Source organism: Fusarium fujikuroi, chromosome FFUJ_chr07 (genome assembly GCF_900079805.1).
Source record: "Fusarium fujikuroi IMI 58289 draft genome, chromosome FFUJ_chr07".
NCBI lineage: Eukaryota > Fungi > Ascomycota > Sordariomycetes > Hypocreales > Nectriaceae > Fusarium > Fusarium fujikuroi.
The window spans coordinates 2,900,029-2,919,655 of NC_036628.1; the positions used below are offsets into that span (position 1 = coordinate 2,900,029).

The following is a 19,627-nucleotide window of genomic DNA, read 5'->3' on the forward strand; positions in this document are numbered from 1 at the left end:
CACGCTCTATTTTACCTGCGCATGTTCTATTTCGTCCTTAGGTCGTGTACATAAAAGTCCAGCTTATCGCTCTCATAAACATGACCCTTCGGCTGTCCTGCGCCCCGGTAAATATTGTCAATCGAGTGCTGATGAAACGTATCCTGATGATTACAATTGAGAATATGATCCAGCCCCGGCGGGTGCGTCAATCGAAAGATGCCATACCTAAGAACGTCAGTGTCTTCTTCATCTCAATTTGATCGCGTGACTCACGATGGCTGAAACTTGGGTGCGCATACAATCGCAACGCTCTCAGGCATCATAACCTGATACCCAGCATGCGTGTGCAAATCCCTCGAGCTCATAAAACACGTCTGCGTCGGATGCGTGTGAATCCACCCCAGTAGCAACAAATCCTCCTTCATGCAGTAGTCAAACATAACCTCCTCGTTCTCCGTCTCACACGTATCCGACGTGCACTTTTGATCGGGGATCAAGAGACACCGCACGAACAGCGCGTTGTTGATCGGTGTTCCGCACAGCATGCCGCACATTTCTAGCCCGCGACGGGTGTTGTCCGCTGCAATGTCCAGGAATTTCTGACGCAGGTTCTTCGGGAGGAATAGCGAGCGTATTGGGTCGCCGTTCTCGAGGTATGCGCCTGGTTTAAAGGTGAGACGCTCTTTTTGGGGGAGTGCTGGCGGGGTGTCGAGGGCTTCTTTGCGGGGGACTTCGGGACGGGCGGGTTGGGGGGATGGTGAGGGGATGAGAGGTGCGTAGCCTGGTAGAGGAACTTTTTGAGGAAGAGGTGGTGGGAGACTTTGTAATGATGGTGTGTGTAGAGGTTCTTTTGGCGGAGGAGCGACGGGCTCTTTCGGTGGTCGACTTGGTTGTATTGAAGGTATTGGAGTCTGGCCCTCGTAGTCAACGGCTCTTGGTCTCGAGATCGATGGGTAATTGTACGTATGCGACGTCGGTCGGTAGTCATCATCAGTCCGTCTCTCCTGCGCTGAATCAAGAGCATGCCTCGTCGCCTCCATCTGCCGCCTCAGATCCTCATCATCGCCCATCCTCGCCCCATCCCACTGATCCCACCTCCCACCTCTTCTTCTCGACATGATATCCTCATCCGTAATCCCCGCCTGTCTCGTAGCCCTCCTCGCAGTGTCCCTCCTCATCAACTCCTTCTGTGCAAGATCAACAGCCAGGTCCTGGTTGTCAAACGCATCCAGGATCTTCGCATTCCCCGTCAGACTCGGATCGCGCGCTGCAAACTGTTCGTATCGTGACGAAGGTTCGGGCCCGGCATTCGCTTTTGACGACAGCGCCATTCGTTCCCATTCTTTGACGGCATTTTCGATCTCGGGCTTCAACTGTTCTAGGTCTTGGATGACACGTGGTATGCGTCGCGATAGCGTTTTGTACACCTTTTTGTTCTCGGGGTCTTTGAACTGTGGATGTGTCGGGATGTACTGGAGGACCAGTACGGAGTGTCGATACAGCATCATGTAAGCTCTTCCGAAATCGCCATCTGAGACTGCAAACGACGCCTACACCGTTAGCTGCGCACAAACAAAGATGCAGGTAGGGTATGCGACAAACCTCCTGGTACAGCGTCTCAGCCGCACGTGTCCAGTGCTTAACCGGAATGTTTGTGTTAAACTTGAAGTTCTCCGCCTGAGCCACCAGCTCCTTGACGGTCTGCGGCCTGGTCGGCCTCATGGCAATCCTCGAGTCCATGGCGGAATACAAAAGACGAGTATGGCCTTTCTCAGAGCTGGAAATGACTGTGTTAGAGTCGTCGAGGATTATATCCAGTTCATGGTCGGGCGCCGCGTGGCTTGTTACTCAAAACAGTCCAACGTTTTAGAGCTGCCTGCCTGGTGATGGAATCATTGAGAAAGACGGGTCCTGTGACGACGCGCCCGTTGTTTGGTACCTTGATTGATTGCCCCTCCATGCCCAATGGCGGGGAATTCATTTACCCGATGCTGATTCCAAAACAGAGGAATATGCAAGTAAGCCAAAATACTGAAACGTCAGCCTCATATCTGTGGCGCCGCAGCCACTTCTCGAATCATGGAGTACATGGCGTGTTTAGTTCCTGTGAATCGTACAATTCCATCTCCCATCTGCAATGCAATCCCCACGCTGTCTCACCGAGTCGGATATTCCTTGGAAGTTTCCTCAGTAACTCGAGCACTTGTCCTTGTATCCCGATATCTTCCGGCTTGTTCTCTCTCGACATCGGGTGAATTCGCCAGCAAAAATCCCCAGCAATCAAGGTTTAGGTTCGGGGAAACCGGGTCATGATCCTTGACGAGATACTTCCAGAAGAGGCAACAAGACAGACGACGGAGGAAAGGTGCTCATGCTTAGAGAGTGCTTGATCAGGCAAGATCTCATCATGAAGTATAGAATGTGATATATCTGCCAAGAGAAAGCTATCTCTTGGTCTACCCCCAAACTTCCCATCATATCTCGGCTTCATCATGATCATGCCGCCACCATGTCGTGTCGGCCAAATACACCCCACGGTGAAGACGGTTATCGGCCCATCTATCCACGCCCATGACACCTCAGGTAAGGGGAGCATTGACCACGGTGTGGCCATGAGGGCCTTTAGTATTGAGGCTGCCAGGATAATATGCCGTATCCTCAACGAGTTGGGCATCTCCTGGAAAGAATTTTTGTAAGGGGCTGATGAGTTTAAAAGCCGGCGTATCCCCCAGGTCTTGGACGGTTATAAAGTCTAGCATCATATCTCAATTCAAGCTCATTATATCTCTTATACCACTCATATCACTCAGTCACTTACATCTCAAAATGGAAGCCATCAAGAACAACTCTATTGTCTCAAGCGTCGAGATCGACATTGACACCACCCGCAAAAGTAAACCACCCTCACCACCTCTCGAAGCCTCAACTAACATCCCCAGCTGCTGTCAACGCCGCAATTGACATCTTCACAATTGACCAAGGGCACGTCACCCTCCCCAACGACCTCTGCCCTCTCGACGCCCTCTCCAGCATTCTCCGCAACATCTCTTCAGTCTTCGAGCTCGACGTCAGCGCCGATCTCGACCTAACATGCCGCAACATCCTGCACCGCATCCTCCAATCCATCTTCGACACCAACACTCAATCCGCCCTCGAAGAAGACTCCGAGATCTTTGCCCACCTGAGCTCCAAGCAAAAAGCCCGTATTCTCGCACAGGCCATCGCTGCCTTCACTGTAATTTTCCAGCGCTTGGCTCAGACTGGCGAGAAGGTCACTTATGGCGTTCTGAACCGTGAGGTGCAGCTCTTCACGGAGAGTGATCAGCGCGCATTGATGCAGAGTCTCATTGAGGGCGATGCTGTTTTTGAGAACTGTACTCGGAAGAGCGACGTTGCTGAAGCTATCCTCTCTGCTATTGATGCAGACGAAGACGCTGTGACACCTCAGCCCGTTGCTGCAGATGACAAGCAAGACTTTATGTTCTCCCCCAGCGCAGCTCAAGACCACAAAAACATGGGCGTTCCCTGGGGCTTCAGCATCATGGCTATCAACTAAACTATATCACGAACTTCAAGCTTGACGACTGGCGTTTTTAAGGGACTCTCCGATTAGTGCGGCGCTCATAAAGCGCCAGGTATTTGCATTATCATAATCCGCGTACTGTAGAATATAACTCAACTCATGATCTATTTTTTCTTCATCTCTCTCGTCATTACTGAGGTGCTTCCTTGCCCTGGCTTTGAGCTGCAGTCTGAATCTGAATGATCTCTGTCTTTTTCTTCTCAAGCTTCTCTTGTGTCTCCTTGATTGTGTCTTCTAGTCGTGTACTGAAAATATTAGCATGCGGCATGTAGTGAGGGGAAGAACACTTACATCTCACTGCTGATAAAGTCTAGACGACCCTTGACTGTGTTCTCAGCCTCGAACTTGTCTTGTTTGAGCAACACTGGCCCAGCGAGCTTGTAGATTGTCTCTCCCTCTTGTAGTCGTTCAAATTCCTGATGCTCATTAGCCCATGCATGCGACGTCTCTGGACAATACTTACTTGCTGCACACCAACATTCTCCTGCTTCTGGCCCTCCAACTTCTGTCGCGATGCGACAGCGTTCTGAAGTTCTACTCCCAATCAGCATAATTCCCCCTCCAGATGTACCCAAACATACCGCCTTGAAGCTTCTGGAAGTCCTCAGACAGCGCCTGTAACCGTGCTTGGGGATCAGACATGATGATGTAAAAAGCGGTAAATTATCACTAAGCAGATGGGAAAAAACCTCCTGCCTATTTCTGATTCGTCTTTTTTGGAGTGTACTGTAGCTGTCGCCTAAATCGCCAAGGCAGAGGTCGAGAAGGTCGAGGTAAAGGTTGTGCAGCCCCTCTCTGCCCCGCTATAAGCATTGCGCTCAATCAATCCAATCCAACCGTGGATCTTGATGTTTCCCCGCCAATTCAATCCACAGCCTGTACCTGTCCGTCTGTACCTACTGCCTTGCTTGCTTGCTTGCTGCTGCACTGTTGCCTCATCACCGTCCACCATCTTATAACGACTTTAACGTCTTGAGGTTCTGTTTGTTCCCTCCTCGATCCTCTCTTCGACATCCCCTTACTCCTCTGGGAGCCTCAAGTCTCGTTACCCCCTCCCCCCACGTTCATCGACCCCAAACAACGTCACCATGTCGACCAACTTCCGCGATCGCGCCATCGCAGAGGTGCAGAAGGCGATCACAGCCGACCACAACAAGGAGTACCAAAAAGCCTTCGACCTATACATGTCCTCCATGGAACTCTGGGTCAAGGCGCTCAAGTGGGAGAAGAACAAGGCCCTCAAAGTCACCATGCAGGAGAAGATGGCGACATACCTCGACCGCGCAGAAAAGCTCAAGCAATTCCTCGCCGCCGAGAATGAGAACGCAAACGGCGGCGGAAAGGCCATCATGGGCGCTAACGGCAGCTCAACTGGCAAGGGGAAGCCGCAGGCTGGTGAGGACGACGATAGCAAGAAGTTGCGCAACGCGCTGTCTGGTGCTATTCTCCAGGAGAGGCCCAACGTGCGGTGGGAGGATATCGCTGGTCTTGAGGGTGCGAAGGAAACGCTGAAGGAGGCTGTTGTTCTCCCCATCAAGTTCCCCAGTCTGTTCCAGGGCAAGCGACAGGCATGGAAGGGTATTCTGCTGTACGGTCCTCCAGGAACGGGTAAAAGTTACCTCGCCAAGGCTGTAGCGACAGAAGCAAACAGCACCTTTTTCAGTATCAGCAGTTCCGACTTGGTCAGCAAATGGATGGGTGAAAGTGAAAGGTACGTTCCCTGCAGTCATTTGGTACCCTATCTAACCCATACAGACTCGTCAAGCTCCTCTTCTCCATGGCGCGCGAAAACAAGCCCTCAGTTATCTTCATCGACGAGATCGATGCCCTTTGCGGCCCAAGAGGTGAAGGCGAATCCGAAGCTTCACGTCGTATAAAGACCGAGATACTTGTTCAGATGGACGGTGTAGGCAACGACAGCAAGGGTATTCTGGTCCTGGGCGCCACCAATATTCCCTGGCAATTAGACGCTGCTATTCGCCGACGTTTCCAGCGCCGTGTGCATATTGGTCTTCCCGACGTGAACGGCCGCGCGCGCATGTTCAAGCTAGCCATCGGCGATACTGAGACCTCGCTCCAGGCGAGCGATTACAATATTCTTGCAGCCAAGTCGGAAGGAATGTCTGGTAGTGATATCGCCAACGTTGTTCAATCTGCCCTTATGCGACCAGTCCGCAAGATTCTGCAAGCCACGCACTTCAAACCTGTAAGTTTCTCTCGAGTAGCATTGGATATTGACTAACGACTCCAGGTTATGAAAGACGGCAAGCGCATGTTGACACCCTGCTCACCAGGCGACCCGGAAAAGATCGAGATGACATACGACGACGTCTCATCCGACGAACTACTTGCACCAGATGTTGCGCTGAAGGATTTCGAGATGGCGCTTGACGATTCGCATCCGACTGTTTCCAAGGATGACATTGCAAGGCAGATTGAGTGGACCAATGAGTTTGGAAGCGAGGGCGCATGATAGGGGAGACAGACAGATATATATAACACAAGGGAGGTAGCGAGTTTACAGGATTATGTCTTAGCATGGCGGCGTCTTGTGGAGTTTTTATTTATCTCGTAGCTTGGCTTGACTTGGGAACATGGTGTGTGGGTAAATGAAATGAATGTTGATATATACGATCCTGAGTACAGGTCCAGGGAGAGCAAACCCTTGCAGATGTCGTGAATGATGAGGATGGGAGAGCTGTACAGATTGGGATTAGCGTTGGATGTTTGGTGATGCTGAAGTGCAGGGTAATTGAATGACAATTGAAGTGAAGCATCAATCTCAGCCATGTGAAGGACCGAGGGAAAAGAATTGCTGAATAAAGAGCTTCTGGCAACTTTCTATCTGGGTCAATAGATAAGTTGAGAGAACATCTAATCTGGTGGAGTTGCATCTCTGCTTGGCTAGACTCCAAAATGATGGTCTCGGTATCATACAACAAACCCAGCTCAATAACAAAGCCAGTAACAACAGCTCCGTAGCCAAAAGAGAACAATTCTTGGCAGATAATGGAGTTGTTTCTTTAAAAAACCAGGTACCCGATATTTAACTCAGCCAATCACAAACTCTATCGGAAGTTGGATGGCAACCTCGAGCTCGTGGTTGATCATCACTTACACCTTTCATGATGAGCGCAAGCCTCCAACAAGTCATCGTCGTATATTCAGCGTCAGAAGAAGCAATTTAAACCCAATACGTGAAATGAGAGAGAGGAAATTAAATTACCACGGAGATAAGGTACGAGAAAATATATCCCAATAGATATGGTCATAAGAAGCTCAACTCAATTGGAGAGTCTGTCTGTAAACCGCTTTGACGCCATTCCCCACATGTATCTTTATCTTATCCATCTTATCAAGCGGTATCCCACGGCAAAAACATAATTTCATCCCATCACCAACTATCCCACCATCATAAATCACTAAACGCCACATAAATACCTATGTTCATCGCCTTCAAAAATGCTCGCTCATCACTCCCACGGCGCATCCGCCCTTCGCCCGCCCTAATCCGCCACGCCTCTAACAAGATCACAAACGAACAACTCGAGCCTTCCAACGAACTCTCCGAACGCCTACGAGATACAGGACTATGGCAATGGACTCATAAAGCCGGCCGCCCGAAGGCGCCTATAGGTGAAAAGCATCGCGCCAACCTTGTTAGCCAAAGTCTCTGCGGTATGATATACTCCCAATCTGCTGGTTTGAAGCTTATTGTGTAGACGATATTGCTCAATACATCGGCCCCTCGTTGGATCGCCATAAAGGATGCGACATTGTCGATATCAACCCCGGCCCCGGCCTCTGGAGTCGTACTCTCCATGATCTCGTCCAACCCCGGAAACACATCCTCATGGAACCCGACATTGAGGTCTACAGGCCGTTTTTAGGCGACTTCCTCGACAAACCCAACGTCGAAGCCGTTCCCAAAGCCGGTATCCTCTGGAAAGACCTAAACTCCATCCTCGAAGCCCTCCCCCACCAAACCATCCGCGATCCCGCCGCCGAGCCCGAACGCAACGACACACTCCTCGTCAACGTCAACCTGTGCTACTGCCCACCGAAGAGGTACCAATCGTTCGAATGCGTCAGCACAATGGTTCTCTACCAGCTTATGTCCAGCATCCGCACCGCCTCACTCTTCCAGCAGTACGGTCTCGTACGCATGCTAATATGGATCTCGGACGACGGCAAACGGCGCCTCCTCCCACGAAGTGCCATTCGTCGGAAACGCAGCGCCTTCGAAGCAGAACTCTCCCTCGAATGGCTCCACGAAATCTGCGGCCATGACGTCGAAGTCGAAGATCGTTATGAGCTCCGCGATGAGTGGATCAACATGGAGTCGGGCTACAGCTGCCTCAAGCGCATGAAGGAAGCTGGCTTGACGATGCCCAAGGGCCGCGAGACCATCATGTACAACAATCTCAGCGCCAACCAAAAACTCGCCAACAAGAAGCTCGCAGGCATTCATCCGCCCCGACACAACCGACCTTTCCGTGAAGAACTCGAAGGTTTAGAAACAGCGTTCGCAGAAGACGACGCCTCAGAGGCATCGTACCGGCTAAAAATGCTGCGCTACCGCGAAAAGTACGACGCAGTAGATTCGCAGCTCTTCCTCGAACTCCTCCAGGAGCGAGAGGCCCTCAACAAGCTCTGGAAGAAGTCCCCCAAGCAGTTCCACGCCGCCGAAGCAGAATTCAACGCCCGTCTCGATGTCGTCAAGAAAAACACCCGCAAAGAATGGGCTATGGTCCGCGACAACTACCACCTCTTCCGACAAAAGCAACAAACTCTATTATGGGACCGTCGCCCGTTCGAACCCCTCGCCGCACGCGCCGATGAATTCTATCCCCGCATGCCCTTCGCTCTCCTCGACCTGCAGCCCAAAGCCATGAACAAGTACACGCGCCAGCACGGCCCGACAGCGCGAAACGGCACCATCTCAGAGACCATGCTTCGCTACTGGTTCCAGCACATGCTTGCGCCAGTAAGGAGCTCAATGGACGGCGTGTGGCCTGGCTTCGGCGACTGTGCAGCTGGTATCCGATCGCTTCATGACCCTAAGCTGGGCGGATCTCCTCTTTCAGGACATGGAGCGCTGGTAGCGCGCTGCGTTACAGAGGACCAATGGGCGGATATTATCAAAGCGTTTCTGGAGTGGCCATTTGCTCCAGAGTATACCACGCTTGTGGGGAGATTGACGGATGATTATGATCTTGACCCACCTCCAGACGACGAGTCCAAGGGCACCGCCATGGACGGCGTTGCATAATTGATTGTACGAATACAGCGACACGAGATATTTTACATGTACCATATCATAGCATCATAGACAAAATAGAATTGTATATCATGATAATTGATACAAGGAACTAAGAACTCATTCTGAGCTGTATGTACTGTACTGTACTTGACTTAGATGACATAAACCCGGGTCGTTGTCCGTAGAGCAAAACGACATGCATCAGATAAAACATAAAAAAAATAAACCACGCCAGAACGCCATCGCCTACCAAATCAAGGCCAACTCCACACAATGATATATCATATCTTCAGCTTGCTCCACGTCTTCTCGATAGACGGATCCTTGAGCGCATCATCAACCCACCCCATCTTATCCCTATCATCCGCAATGACCCGCCCATACTCTAACAGCAACCGCAGCACATAAATCTGCATGTCCTCTTTTCTGAGTACTTTATTCGCCCACTCCTTTCCCTCGAGTGCAATTCGCTGTGCAGCCTTATCGTGGCCACTTGTTTCTCCATACCCCCTGAAATACTCCATTATGCCGTAAAAGTCCTGGAATCTGTTGTCCATGGGGACGAAGTGCACCCACGGCACGAGACGACTGTCGTGCCACTCTCTGAAGAGGGTGGCCTTTATGGGTAGGGATGTTGAGTTGAGGAAGCCGAGGTAACGACCTGAAAAAGAGTTTCCGTCGATATCGGGAACGTATTTGTAGTCGAACTGCTCGTGCATGTCCATGCCGTCAACCTTGGCGAAGTAATGATCCGTGTACCAGCACCGTCCGTCTTCTTCAGAGGGCGAGCACATGAGATCGACGAAGCCCACTTCAGACCACTCGCCGACCCACTCCCCAAGCCGGCCATCAGCTTGGGCGTGTAGATGATACTGCTCCGACGGAAGGACAAAATTCTCAGGTTTCTCCTTACCGTGCTCAACAGCCGAGACCTTTGTCTGGTTCAGCATCGAGACAAATCGATGACGGTGAAAACCGCGCCAATTCTCAGGCTTATTCTTGCCGCCAGTCGCGACACCACGCCAGACCACGGTGTTTCCCTTGTTCTGCCACTCCACATCATCCTCACCGCCCGTGAAGCGATCCTCTCCTTTCCAGTAAATCGGCGGCGGGAGCAGAATCTCATTATTGATAGCGAGTTTCGAGCCACCAAACATAGGAAACAGGACTTTTGTAGAAGACACTGAGATGGGATTGATCAAAAGACCGTTTAGGCCTTGAAGGTCGGGTTGGTGGCAGATTTCGCTCGATAGTGTAAAGTTGGAGACGTAGCCTGCGAAAGAGTGCTTCTCGGCGTTGGAGATGTCGATTTCGGGGGGATGGTTGAAGGACTCTTTTAGAGGTGCTTGGCGGGCTGGACTGTCTGGGGGACATCCTCGACGGGCAATTGGCCAGTATGGGCCTGTGACTGTTAGCAAACGTCAAAATGAGAGTCTCTGATTAACGTACTGGTCTTTTCCCATCGCTTGAAAGGAATTCTGACGTCCCTATCATGTCGCCCAGCAGTAGGGAGCTTCTGAAACTCCGAGACAACCTCCTTCGCAGGCCATAGACTTCGCGACGCAGCGCCTTTGGTCATGTACCCATCAATATCCTCCCACGGCACCACAAGACGGGGCTCATCCATTGCATTCAACGGCATATCCAGATCAGGAACCATATGTTCAATAGAACGAATCATATCAAGCCAAATGAGCGTCCAGAACCAATCACTCGTTGAATTGGCTTTACCGTTGCGAATGTGGATCGACATCTCAAAGCTGTACGCCTCTTTTCGGATGATGGGTTGAGGAACGCCCCAAAACGGGTCAATATCATGATAAACCTGATCCCAGAACTCCTCCACCACGATGGCGTTGTTCTGCTTGGCGAAATCCCACCATTTGTCGAAACCTGGCGGGGGATGACGACCACGACGTTTACGGTACGCTTGGGCTGCTTCTTCGAGGGTATGCGATTCTCTGGAGAGAATGTCTTTGTATCGTTTTCCTCCGTCGTTAATGAGCTTGTCAATCGGATGAGCGCCCTGCACGGGTTTATTTGAGAACTTCCCAAGTTAGCACGTGTCACCAAGCTCGCAGGCTAGAAACATACAGGTTGCTCCGCTGCTTTCACAGGCAAAGAATCAGCGCCATCAGCAGCAGCAGGTTGTGATTTATGTATCGGCAGCAGAGACGGCGCAGGAGAGCGATTGCTAAAGGACCAAAACGCAAAGAGAACGAGAGCAGCGAGGGCGCTGAATCGAATAAAGGAGGAGCTGCGCCGTGTCCTGAACCCAGGCGCAAGCATCTTGGGCATGTCGTCGGTATTCGAGCTGCCCGACAGGAAATTATCGTAGCCGATTACGGCGCAGAAATCTGACGCCAGCGACAGAAATCGAAATGCGCAGGGTTTTTTTCGAGAGAGCGAAAGGGATGACGAATGCGGTAGTGGAAAGAAGATGTCGATCGCGGGGCAGGAAGACGGTGACGTTTTCTGTGAGACTAGCGACGAAGAAAAAGGAAGAAAACGTCGAAGATGATAAAAAGCAGTCGCTCTTTTCAACACATGATTAATCGATCTGTGAGTATGGCCGTTTGGGAACGGAAGATGCCAAGTCGTTCGTTTTGGGTATATCTGCAGTGTACTCAAACGTGGGGAGGGTGGGTTTAAAGGTTGCACAGTAGGAAGAGACTGGACAGACAAGGATTGTCAAATAAAAGGGGGTTTCTCGAAGAAAGAACAAGGTATCCACGGTGAGTCGATGTGAGGCTTTTTCTTTCTTTCTAGTCGTGGAAGAGACAAGAGAGAGAGGTTTAGGAGAATGAAGAAAAAGGAACATGAATCGCTGGAATGGAATGAGGGAGGAGTTTAGTTAGAATTGAAAGGAGCTTGCAAGCAATCAATTTGCGTGCGATCTCAAATAGCAAGCAGGGAACAGCTCCAGCTTCAGACTAGCCCAACCTAAAATGTGGGATCAACCAATTTAGCTGCCGGGCAGTATATACCTCCTCCTACACTGCAATCTGCTAGCGAATGCAAGTAGACGCTCAGGGGCTTGGGCGGGCGATTTTGGAGTAGGGGACGTTTCTGTGGGTCTTTGCATCGGGGGTTCTTATTTTTTTTTCTTGCCTACAGGGGAGCCAGGTGCTGTAGGCGCCATAAAAGGTACAAAAATCCACAATTATCTGTTGCATCTTGGGATTAAACTTGGATAAATCAGGGGTTGATCAGACGCTTTACACGCGTCAGGTTGTATTCTACGGTGGCACTGTTTCTCTGTACAGCAGGTGCTTTGATAGCACAGGTGATTGATCTGACGGGAAACGTGTTTGGTGTCTCAGAGAGAGCCAGCCAATCTCATTGCTGGAGTATGTATCGGTTAGACATGTTCAAGGGAGAGACGGATAGGACAGTGTCCTCTTTTGCAACGTCGCCTGTGATGAGGACAGGGCGGGTTGATGCGAGTTGCACAGTTTCATTGGGACATGATCCATGAGGGGACGCGTGTCAGAGCTGTTTCTGATTACAACTACAGGGATTCTGTCATCAACTTGCAACTTGGATAATAAACATAATAAACATGGCGATGAATATTATCATTCCTCACCGTAAAAAAACAGGTAATTAATGAGCCTGTCCACTTCTAGCTTCAATTAATCAAGTCACAATCCAAAGTCCCACTGGGATTATCGTGCTGCAAGGTACACAGCACTCAATGCCTGCTTCACAACGGCGTTTCGATAGCCAAGCTTTTTATGTTTCTCCAAATAGTTTGTTAATTTCAGCCGCACGGAATCGATCTTATCCCATCCTCCCGGCGGCGCATGCAGCGGTTCGAATTGAGCCCCTGAACGGTGTGGCTGCTAGTCTCCGCTCCCGGGCACGCGATCTATCCCAAAGATCCAGGGATGAATTGAATATTGGATGAGATCAAGTGGATATCGAATTTGCCTGTTTGTTTGTTTTGCGTGCCTTTGCAGGAGGATATTTGCTAGTGTTGTTTGTCAATGTTGATCACAGCTGAATGTTTGGCTATCACAATCTCACTGTAAAAACACCAAGTTGATCTTGTTGACAAACATTGAAGTGACTGTTTGCAACACCGATCTGCCAAACAGAGACATATTCACGGGATCTTGCGCCTGAATCACAAATAGAACCAAACCTCGAAGCTGACGGCTTGGCACGACTCACCCTCAGACGGGCTACCGGTTCATAGCACAAGAATACCGCCCTACTCCATCTCGTAAAACCAGCAATTCGATACATTCCTCCATCTTCAATACTCTCAGGGTATCGCGATGCTAAGCTTTTTCCAGTGGAGAACCCATCCGAAACAAACGAGAGTCTAAAACCCCGATGTCATGAATACGAGCTGTCATGGAATTTTCCATATGGATAGTCAGCTGATCTACTGAGTCAGCCTACGTCAGTCCTTCATTCCATACCAATTGCTCTGTTCATGATGTGATCATGTCCATTGGTTCGCCTGGGCTGGAGAATATCGCGAATGACCTCGGATCTTTTGTCCTACCCCAACTGCTTATCCGGCTCACTTGTCCAACAGAGTGATCTGTCAACTTCGCCAATAATTGCCAGAATATTAAATCCCTCTGTGACCTGCCGTATCCGTCTCGAGATCCGCGTTCCGTCATGTGAGGATCTTTTCTGTGTCGCCAAGGCCGGACAATCCCTTCGCCTGAATCTCCGTGGTTTTACTGATTGTTCGAGTTGCGGTCTGTCGAGAACAAAGCGTCGAGATCATCGTCAGCTTCAGTGAGAATTGTTGGTGGTGGGGTAAAAGGTGCGGCTCTGGAGCTTCCCCAGCTCAAGGAAATAAACCGGCCTCGCTCGATGACCGTTGACAGCATCGTGTCTTCTCGAATATTGGTCGTCGGCGTAAAATCGGTCTACGACCTTTGTTGTCTTGCGTAAAAAGTTCCATCTCAACCGGGTCACGTCGGTCCATTTCTGGGGCTTTGATAACAAACCCCAACCATGAGCAAAGTCTTGCGGGCGCTGGAGCGTGGGACGCAAAAACAGAGACAAGACACAAACTCCAGAAAGCTAGTAACTTAGGGGAAAGTTGCAGAGACAGCTAGTAACTTAGGGGAAGGCAGACCCGCGACTCTTATGCGCCGACTCCTCCGTCGAAAACACAGCTAGTAACTTAGGGGTAAAGAGTGCCGACCACGACCATGGCATGCGCCAGAGGTATTACCTAACATTACATAAGATCAATAGAGGCTATCTACGGCTGTAAGCGGTGCATCCCACGTCCATGGCCGGCGGCAAAAGACATCAGAGACAGTGTGAACGAAAGATAATGGCTGATGAGAAGATGTAGAGGTATTGGACAAGGCGAAAAACATAGGATATATATCGTCGGCACTTGACTCAAAGTGGAGGAGACCTGTTCGAATTGGGGAATCGGGGATTTTGGAGCAGGCGGGAATTGAATGGACACATAGCGAGCGGAAAAACTGGAGAAGATGTGCGTAAGAGAAACCCAGATGAGCGGGACCAACAGAATCACAGCATCTGTATCTGTCATGTATCTCGTCTAGACTCGAAAGGGCTGTCTGATGACCCTTGACATGTGCCAGTGGCAGGCTGTTGATAACCTTTGGAGAGTGTAAGAGAAACCCCCGCGCCCGCGCGAAACCGACGCTATTACCTTATCCATATTCAATTGTCTTGGGGAGAGGTACAGAGGAGAAACGTGTGTCTGTGCCGCCGGCCGATTGCAGCCATGAGAGGGTTCAGAGAGGCCGAGAGAGGATGAGAAATGTCATTGACCTCCGAATACAAATGGAAGCTTCTTCCCATCTCTTTCTGCCCAATCTTCTCTCAAACTCTACCCAACCCAACCCATCTTCATCTCTTCTCCAACTTGTCTTCACTTCTTATCTTCACTTCACTTCCTCTTATCTTATCTCACATCTCAACCTCTACGTCACCCCCCACATTCCGCCCATCATGAACACCGGTCTCGTCAACAGCCGCTTCCTCTCCAAGCCCGATGAAGTCGGCATCGTCGCCGTCGGTTTCTCCGGCGGCCAGCCCAAGGCCGGCGTCGACATCGGTCCCGCCGCCCTCATCGAGTCCGGCCTCCTCACCGAGATCCGCGACGAGCTCGGCTACAAGCTCTTTGGCGATGAGACCGTCCAGCAGTTCGAGGACCTTGTGCCCGAGTCTGACCCTGACTACCGCGGCATGAAGAAACCCCGTCACGCTTCCGCCGTGACCCGCAAGATCGCATCGCACACATACGAGCACTCGCGCGAGGGCCGCATGACCCTCACCCTCGGTGGTGATCACAGCATTGCTATCGGTACTATTGCTGGTACTGCCAAGGCTACGCGGGAGAGGCTGAACCGTGAGATTGCTGTTATCTGGGTTGATGCGCATGCGGACATCAACACTCCCGAGAGCAGTGATAGCGGAAACATTCACGGCATGCCTGTTGCTTTCTTGACTGGTCTTGCTAAGGAGGATAACGAGGAGTACTTCGGCTGGCTCGAGGATGACATGCGCTTGAGCGTCAAGAAGCTGGTTTACATTGGTCTTCGATCTGTTGATATTGGCGAGAAGAAGATTCTCCGTGAGCATGGCATCAAGGCTTTTAGCATGCACGACGTCGACCGGTAAGTTTTTCACTTCTACGCTCATGAGCTTTACTGACATTTACAGACATGGTATCGGCCGCGTTGTCGAGATGGCCCTCGCTCACATCGGAAACGACACCCCCATCCATCTATCCTTTGACGTCGATGCCCTCGACCCCATGTGGGCACCCAGCACCGGCACACCCGTCCGCGGCGGTCTGACTCTCCGCGAGGGAGATTTCATCTGCGAGAGCGTGCACGAGACAGGAAACCTTGTCGCCATTGATCTCGTTGAGGTGAACCCTCAGCTCGCAGATGGTAAGCAAGCTGAGCAGAACACAATCCACGCTGGATGCTCACTGGTGCGGTGTGCTCTTGGTGAGACTCTTTTGTAAATGTAAATTGGGAGTGGTGTTTGTGAGATGATTGATGATATCCTTGAGTTGAATGAATGGAATTGGGTCGGTGCATATGCATTAGGTACATTACATACAAGCGCTGGCTGCGCTGCGAGATCACTCTCGAAATAAAATGTCTTTCTTTCCTCGGGACTTGATGAAACCATCGCCAATTTGCCTCAATTCCGGCACATTCGGTACTGAAACGTAACAAACAATTTCTCCGATCTTCTGATCAATCGTAAAGAAATCATCTCAAAGGCTGGAAAACGGATCTTGTCTTTTGACGTGTAACCATTCAGAGGCCATCGCAGCGTCATCATCCCCTGCTGTGTCGCATCCCCAGCCACCAACCAACCCCCTCTACCCGAAGCCTCACCCAAAAAACGCTTTGTTGTAATTACACACTTGACCTCAATTGGATGGACCATTTTCATCCCCTGTCTTGTTGACTTTTGTTCTTTTTTGCTTCCTTTTGCTTTTCTTCTATCTCTCCTCTTGAGTATTGAAAAACACCAAGACAATAATCGCTATCGTGTGATTAATACCTGATAAGAGGCCTCAATTGGTACCTCTTGGCGCATCAACCCGACGTCAGATCCCCAGCCAACGCAGCACAATCTCCACACCTGAAAGCTCCGATCCAACTGGACGCGCAGGAACACCGAGAATCCCCTTTCGACGAGAGATTTAAGCGCGTGAGGCATCAACGCAGCAGCTTCGATTTTGAGGCATCCAAACTATCTTCACGAGGGGAATCGAATTGAGGTTTCCTTCAAGGTGACGCTGGAATCAACTGGTCGCCGATCGGCGGGGCTTGTTCTGCGACGTGGCAGTCTTTGCGAGAAGACACAACCAGCAACGCGTGATTCTTGGGCTTAGGACGACTTATACTATATCTTGACGACCTCGACGACATATTAAGCTTCTTATTCACGTTGGGTTCTTAGAACAGAAACAACGAAATGGTCGCCAAATCAACGGTCACCGGTTTGACCGGCACGACAGGATGGACGGGAACGAGCTTCACGAGATCATCAATGACCTACGACGGGCCTCCGCCATCTACACATGTTCGAACATACAACTGGCCTCCTTGGCAACTGAATTTCTGGATCTTTGTTATCCTACTCGCGTCGACGAGCATCATTGGAGTGTTCTCGACATTCATACAGATCCAGACTCAACTTGAGCTTGGAATTCCATGGTACGTCCCCCATTGCACTACCTACCTATCAAGAGATGGTTTGTTAATGTCTGCAGGTACTTTCCCTACTTTATCACCGTCGGCTCTCTCTCCATTGTTTTTATTCTCGGTATCTTCTGGCTCATCGCCCAACGACGCCTCCTCCCCGCCATCGTGATGGTCGGCGGTTTCATGTTCTTCATACTCTGGCTAGTGGGACTTGTCGTCGTAGCGATACAATTATTCGGACCTGATGGATCTATTCAGAGCGTATGCGATGTTCAAGTCTTTGGAAGGAATCCCAAGGGTACGAGCATGGCGACGATGGCGTGGCTTCAACAACGAAACATCTGTAAGTTTTTATGTCTCACGTTCGGGGTCAAGTTCCATTGCTAACTTGCGCAGGTCAATCGTGGCAGCTTGTCTTTGCGATGGCTCTTACCGGTACTGTCTTCTTCGTCTGGGTTATGATCATGGCGTACCAAGTCTTTGTCAACTCATGACCGACAAACGAGGGAAATACAGAGCTCTGGGGGATAATTGGATTAATGACGAAGTTACGAAGCATGGCATGACGCCTGGAGTTGCATGATTGTTATAATATGTTTGTTTGCATTGGATGGAGTTGGTTTGAACGGAACAGAACATTGGTGCATTCGCAGGCATTCTATTGGAAAGTACGGATATAGATGAGAACATTAATTGGCACTAGATATGCATATCATCAAATGACCTCGAAGGGATCATCACATGTTGGCTCGCGGCTTGTGTCACGCTCTCGATGTCAGAGTACGAAAGTACGGAGAAAATAACGACTATTGCTTTTGCTTTTGTTGGTAACGCCAACCCTACCAGTTCCTACATGTTGTTTTCTTCTGTATCTTGTGTTTCCAAATTCCCGTTTGCTTTCATCCAACTCAAGCAGCGGTCTCCTGCTGCTTACCGTTACCCGTGAGCTGAAGATGGTATGCGTGGATAATAGAATCCGCATCGTCGATAGCAAGTGGTCGGATCTGAAAGACATTGTTGTTAGCTAAATCTACGGAATACTTCGCCCGGGTATTGATCAAGTTTTTGCCAAAGACCCGGTCAATGATAGCGAATTCGAAGAGGTCGTGCGTCTTGGGTGAAAACTCGCCATCTAGGACCACAAGATGAGAGTGTTATTGCAAGCTTTGACAACGCAAATCGTATTTCCTTGCACGACTGAGATCCCCGGATTCGAGCATTGAGCCCTTAGCATGCCAGTCAGCTCGCAGGTCAAGCAGCGACGCGAAAGAGAAAAGCGATTGTCTTTCTTTTGGTACCGTGCATGATATAGACGAGCGGTGTTCACGTCGAGAACTTCGGCATTAGGGCATAGCTCGTGAATTTTCCGACCAAAAGCCAAAAGAAGGGCCTGGGCATTGCAATCCGAGAAGTCTAAGCGGCACTTTGAGATGTTGGTGGTTTCCTAATGTGTCAGATGTTAGAGATATGAAGTTTGCGAAGCTTCACAGTAAATAAAGATGGGCAGTTCTTACGCCAAGTCAGAACGTTCTGCTCATAGACCATGTCCCTGCGATCCGCCAGAGCAAGAGCGGCGGTGCTGACTAACCAGGCCTGGGCGCGGACTGCCTGTGTTTCGCTGCAGACTGAGGTACCTCTAAAGGAGTTTTCTTGTCTCCCCTTGGCTCCCTCAAACTTCAAGCTAACTGAGAGAAGCTCTGGACTCTTTGACCCCCGACCCCCGACGCTTTGCTCGATCCTCATTAGCCCTCCTGTTATCTTTTCAGCTCCCTCTGCACGGCGGTGTCACTAGCTCAGCTTTCACGTCAAGGCCTCGACCAAGGTTCACTTACTTACCCCTCACCAGGAAAGCATCGCGACAATCATCCAAGAAGCTTTCCGTCTTTGAAACATCCATGATGAAATACCCAGAGCCATATACCGGAATTAGAATAAGTATCGGCAATACGTGCCGTGAGTTTCGGAACCGGTCTTGGTAACTCAGGGTCTGAAGTGACGTAGGCTGGACCCCTGCAAAGTGGGAGATGACGAAAGAGGGGGCATGCAGATGTTGGCACTTTGGTGAGATCTAATGGATCTGCCGGTTTTATTTCTCCATTCTGTAAAAGAGACTTGAACAAAGTTGGAAATGGTTCGTTATTATTAGCTGCGGGTTGAGGTATAAGAAGGACGGGATGTCGCTGCTAGATTGAGTTCTTTATCACACTAAACTACTTCACTTACATCTACAACCCAAATCAACTCACTCAACTCACAATGGATTTCATCAAGAACGCTGTGTCCGGTGGCTCTAAGTCTGGTGATGCCTCCAAGACTGGTGATGCCTCCAAGAACCAGGAGGACTACGTCGATAAGGGTAAATACCCCTCACATACCTCACTGGCCTTGACAGATCACTGACTGACATTCATAGGTGTTGATTTCCTCAACAAGAAGGGCGGCTTCAACATCTCCCGCGACAACCAGGAGAAGGCCACCGACTTTGCCCGCAGCCAGTACGAGAAGCAGACTGGGTAAGTGGCGTTTATCATTCGTTGTGGCTTGAACTGTGGCTGACAGTACTCCAGCAACAAGGTCGACCCCAAGTACTCTAACTAGAAAGAGGGATAATGTTTA

General features: G+C 50.2%; 10 protein-coding genes; 6 read left to right on the forward strand and 4 right to left on the reverse strand.

Annotated features, from left to right (window-relative positions):
• Positions 1-26: 26 nt before the first annotated feature.
• FFUJ_08216 (related to STAM-binding protein) lies at positions 27-1,722 on the reverse strand (the record flags this gene model as incomplete). XM_023581108.1 has 3 exons in its annotated part: positions 27-207; positions 256-1,532; positions 1,585-1,722. 3 exons carry the CDS (start codon positions 1,720-1,722, stop codon positions 27-29), a joined length of 1,596 nt encoding a protein of 531 aa, XP_023433766.1.
• Positions 1,723-2,808: 1,086 nt separating this feature from the next.
• FFUJ_08215 (uncharacterized protein) lies at positions 2,809-3,538 on the forward strand (the record flags this gene model as incomplete). XM_023581109.1 has 2 exons in its annotated part: positions 2,809-2,875; positions 2,922-3,538. The coding sequence occupies 2 exons, from the start codon at positions 2,809-2,811 to the stop codon at positions 3,536-3,538; spliced, it is 684 nt and encodes a 227-aa protein (XP_023433767.1).
• A 157-nt stretch (positions 3,539-3,695) lies between these two features.
• FFUJ_08214 (related to Gim complex component GIM1) lies at positions 3,696-4,207 on the reverse strand (the record flags this gene model as incomplete). XM_023581110.1 has 4 exons in its annotated part: positions 3,696-3,810; positions 3,857-3,981; positions 4,029-4,099; positions 4,147-4,207. The coding sequence occupies 4 exons, from the start codon at positions 4,205-4,207 to the stop codon at positions 3,696-3,698; spliced, it is 372 nt and encodes a 123-aa protein (XP_023433768.1).
• A 446-nt stretch (positions 4,208-4,653) lies between these two features.
• Positions 4,654-6,038, forward strand: FFUJ_08213 (probable VPS4-vacuolar sorting protein; the record flags this gene model as incomplete). XM_023581111.1 has 3 exons in its annotated part: positions 4,654-5,276; positions 5,321-5,771; positions 5,817-6,038. 3 exons carry the CDS (start codon positions 4,654-4,656, stop codon positions 6,036-6,038), a joined length of 1,296 nt encoding a protein of 431 aa, XP_023433769.1.
• Positions 6,039-7,008: 970 nt separating this feature from the next.
• Positions 7,009-8,837, forward strand: FFUJ_08212 (uncharacterized protein; the record flags this gene model as incomplete). XM_023581112.1 has 2 exons in its annotated part: positions 7,009-7,243; positions 7,288-8,837. The coding sequence occupies 2 exons, from the start codon at positions 7,009-7,011 to the stop codon at positions 8,835-8,837; spliced, it is 1,785 nt and encodes a 594-aa protein (XP_023433770.1).
• A 272-nt stretch (positions 8,838-9,109) lies between these two features.
• On the reverse strand, positions 9,110-11,126 carry FFUJ_08211 (related to capsular associated protein (CAP10); the record flags this gene model as incomplete). XM_023581113.1 has 3 exons in its annotated part: positions 9,110-10,230; positions 10,278-10,875; positions 10,923-11,126. 3 exons carry the CDS (start codon positions 11,124-11,126, stop codon positions 9,110-9,112), a joined length of 1,923 nt encoding a protein of 640 aa, XP_023433771.1.
• A 3,663-nt stretch (positions 11,127-14,789) lies between these two features.
• On the forward strand, positions 14,790-15,813 carry FFUJ_08210 (probable arginase; the record flags this gene model as incomplete). XM_023581114.1 has 2 exons in its annotated part: positions 14,790-15,457; positions 15,504-15,813. The coding sequence occupies 2 exons, from the start codon at positions 14,790-14,792 to the stop codon at positions 15,811-15,813; spliced, it is 978 nt and encodes a 325-aa protein (XP_023433772.1).
• Positions 15,814-16,781: 968 nt separating this feature from the next.
• On the forward strand, positions 16,782-17,505 carry FFUJ_08209 (uncharacterized protein; the record flags this gene model as incomplete). XM_023581115.1 has 3 exons in its annotated part: positions 16,782-17,023; positions 17,080-17,354; positions 17,408-17,505. The coding sequence occupies 3 exons, from the start codon at positions 16,782-16,784 to the stop codon at positions 17,503-17,505; spliced, it is 615 nt and encodes a 204-aa protein (XP_023433773.1).
• Positions 17,506-17,919: 414 nt separating this feature from the next.
• On the reverse strand, positions 17,920-18,908 carry FFUJ_08208 (uncharacterized protein; the record flags this gene model as incomplete). XM_023581118.1 has 3 exons in its annotated part: positions 17,920-18,143; positions 18,526-18,762; positions 18,848-18,908. 3 exons carry the CDS (start codon positions 18,906-18,908, stop codon positions 17,920-17,922), a joined length of 522 nt encoding a protein of 173 aa, XP_023433774.1.
• Positions 18,909-19,267: 359 nt separating this feature from the next.
• On the forward strand, positions 19,268-19,609 carry FFUJ_08207 (uncharacterized protein; the record flags this gene model as incomplete). XM_023581119.1 has 3 exons in its annotated part: positions 19,268-19,367; positions 19,425-19,524; positions 19,579-19,609. The coding sequence occupies 3 exons, from the start codon at positions 19,268-19,270 to the stop codon at positions 19,607-19,609; spliced, it is 231 nt and encodes a 76-aa protein (XP_023433775.1).
• Between the last annotated feature and the right edge of the window lie 18 nt (positions 19,610-19,627).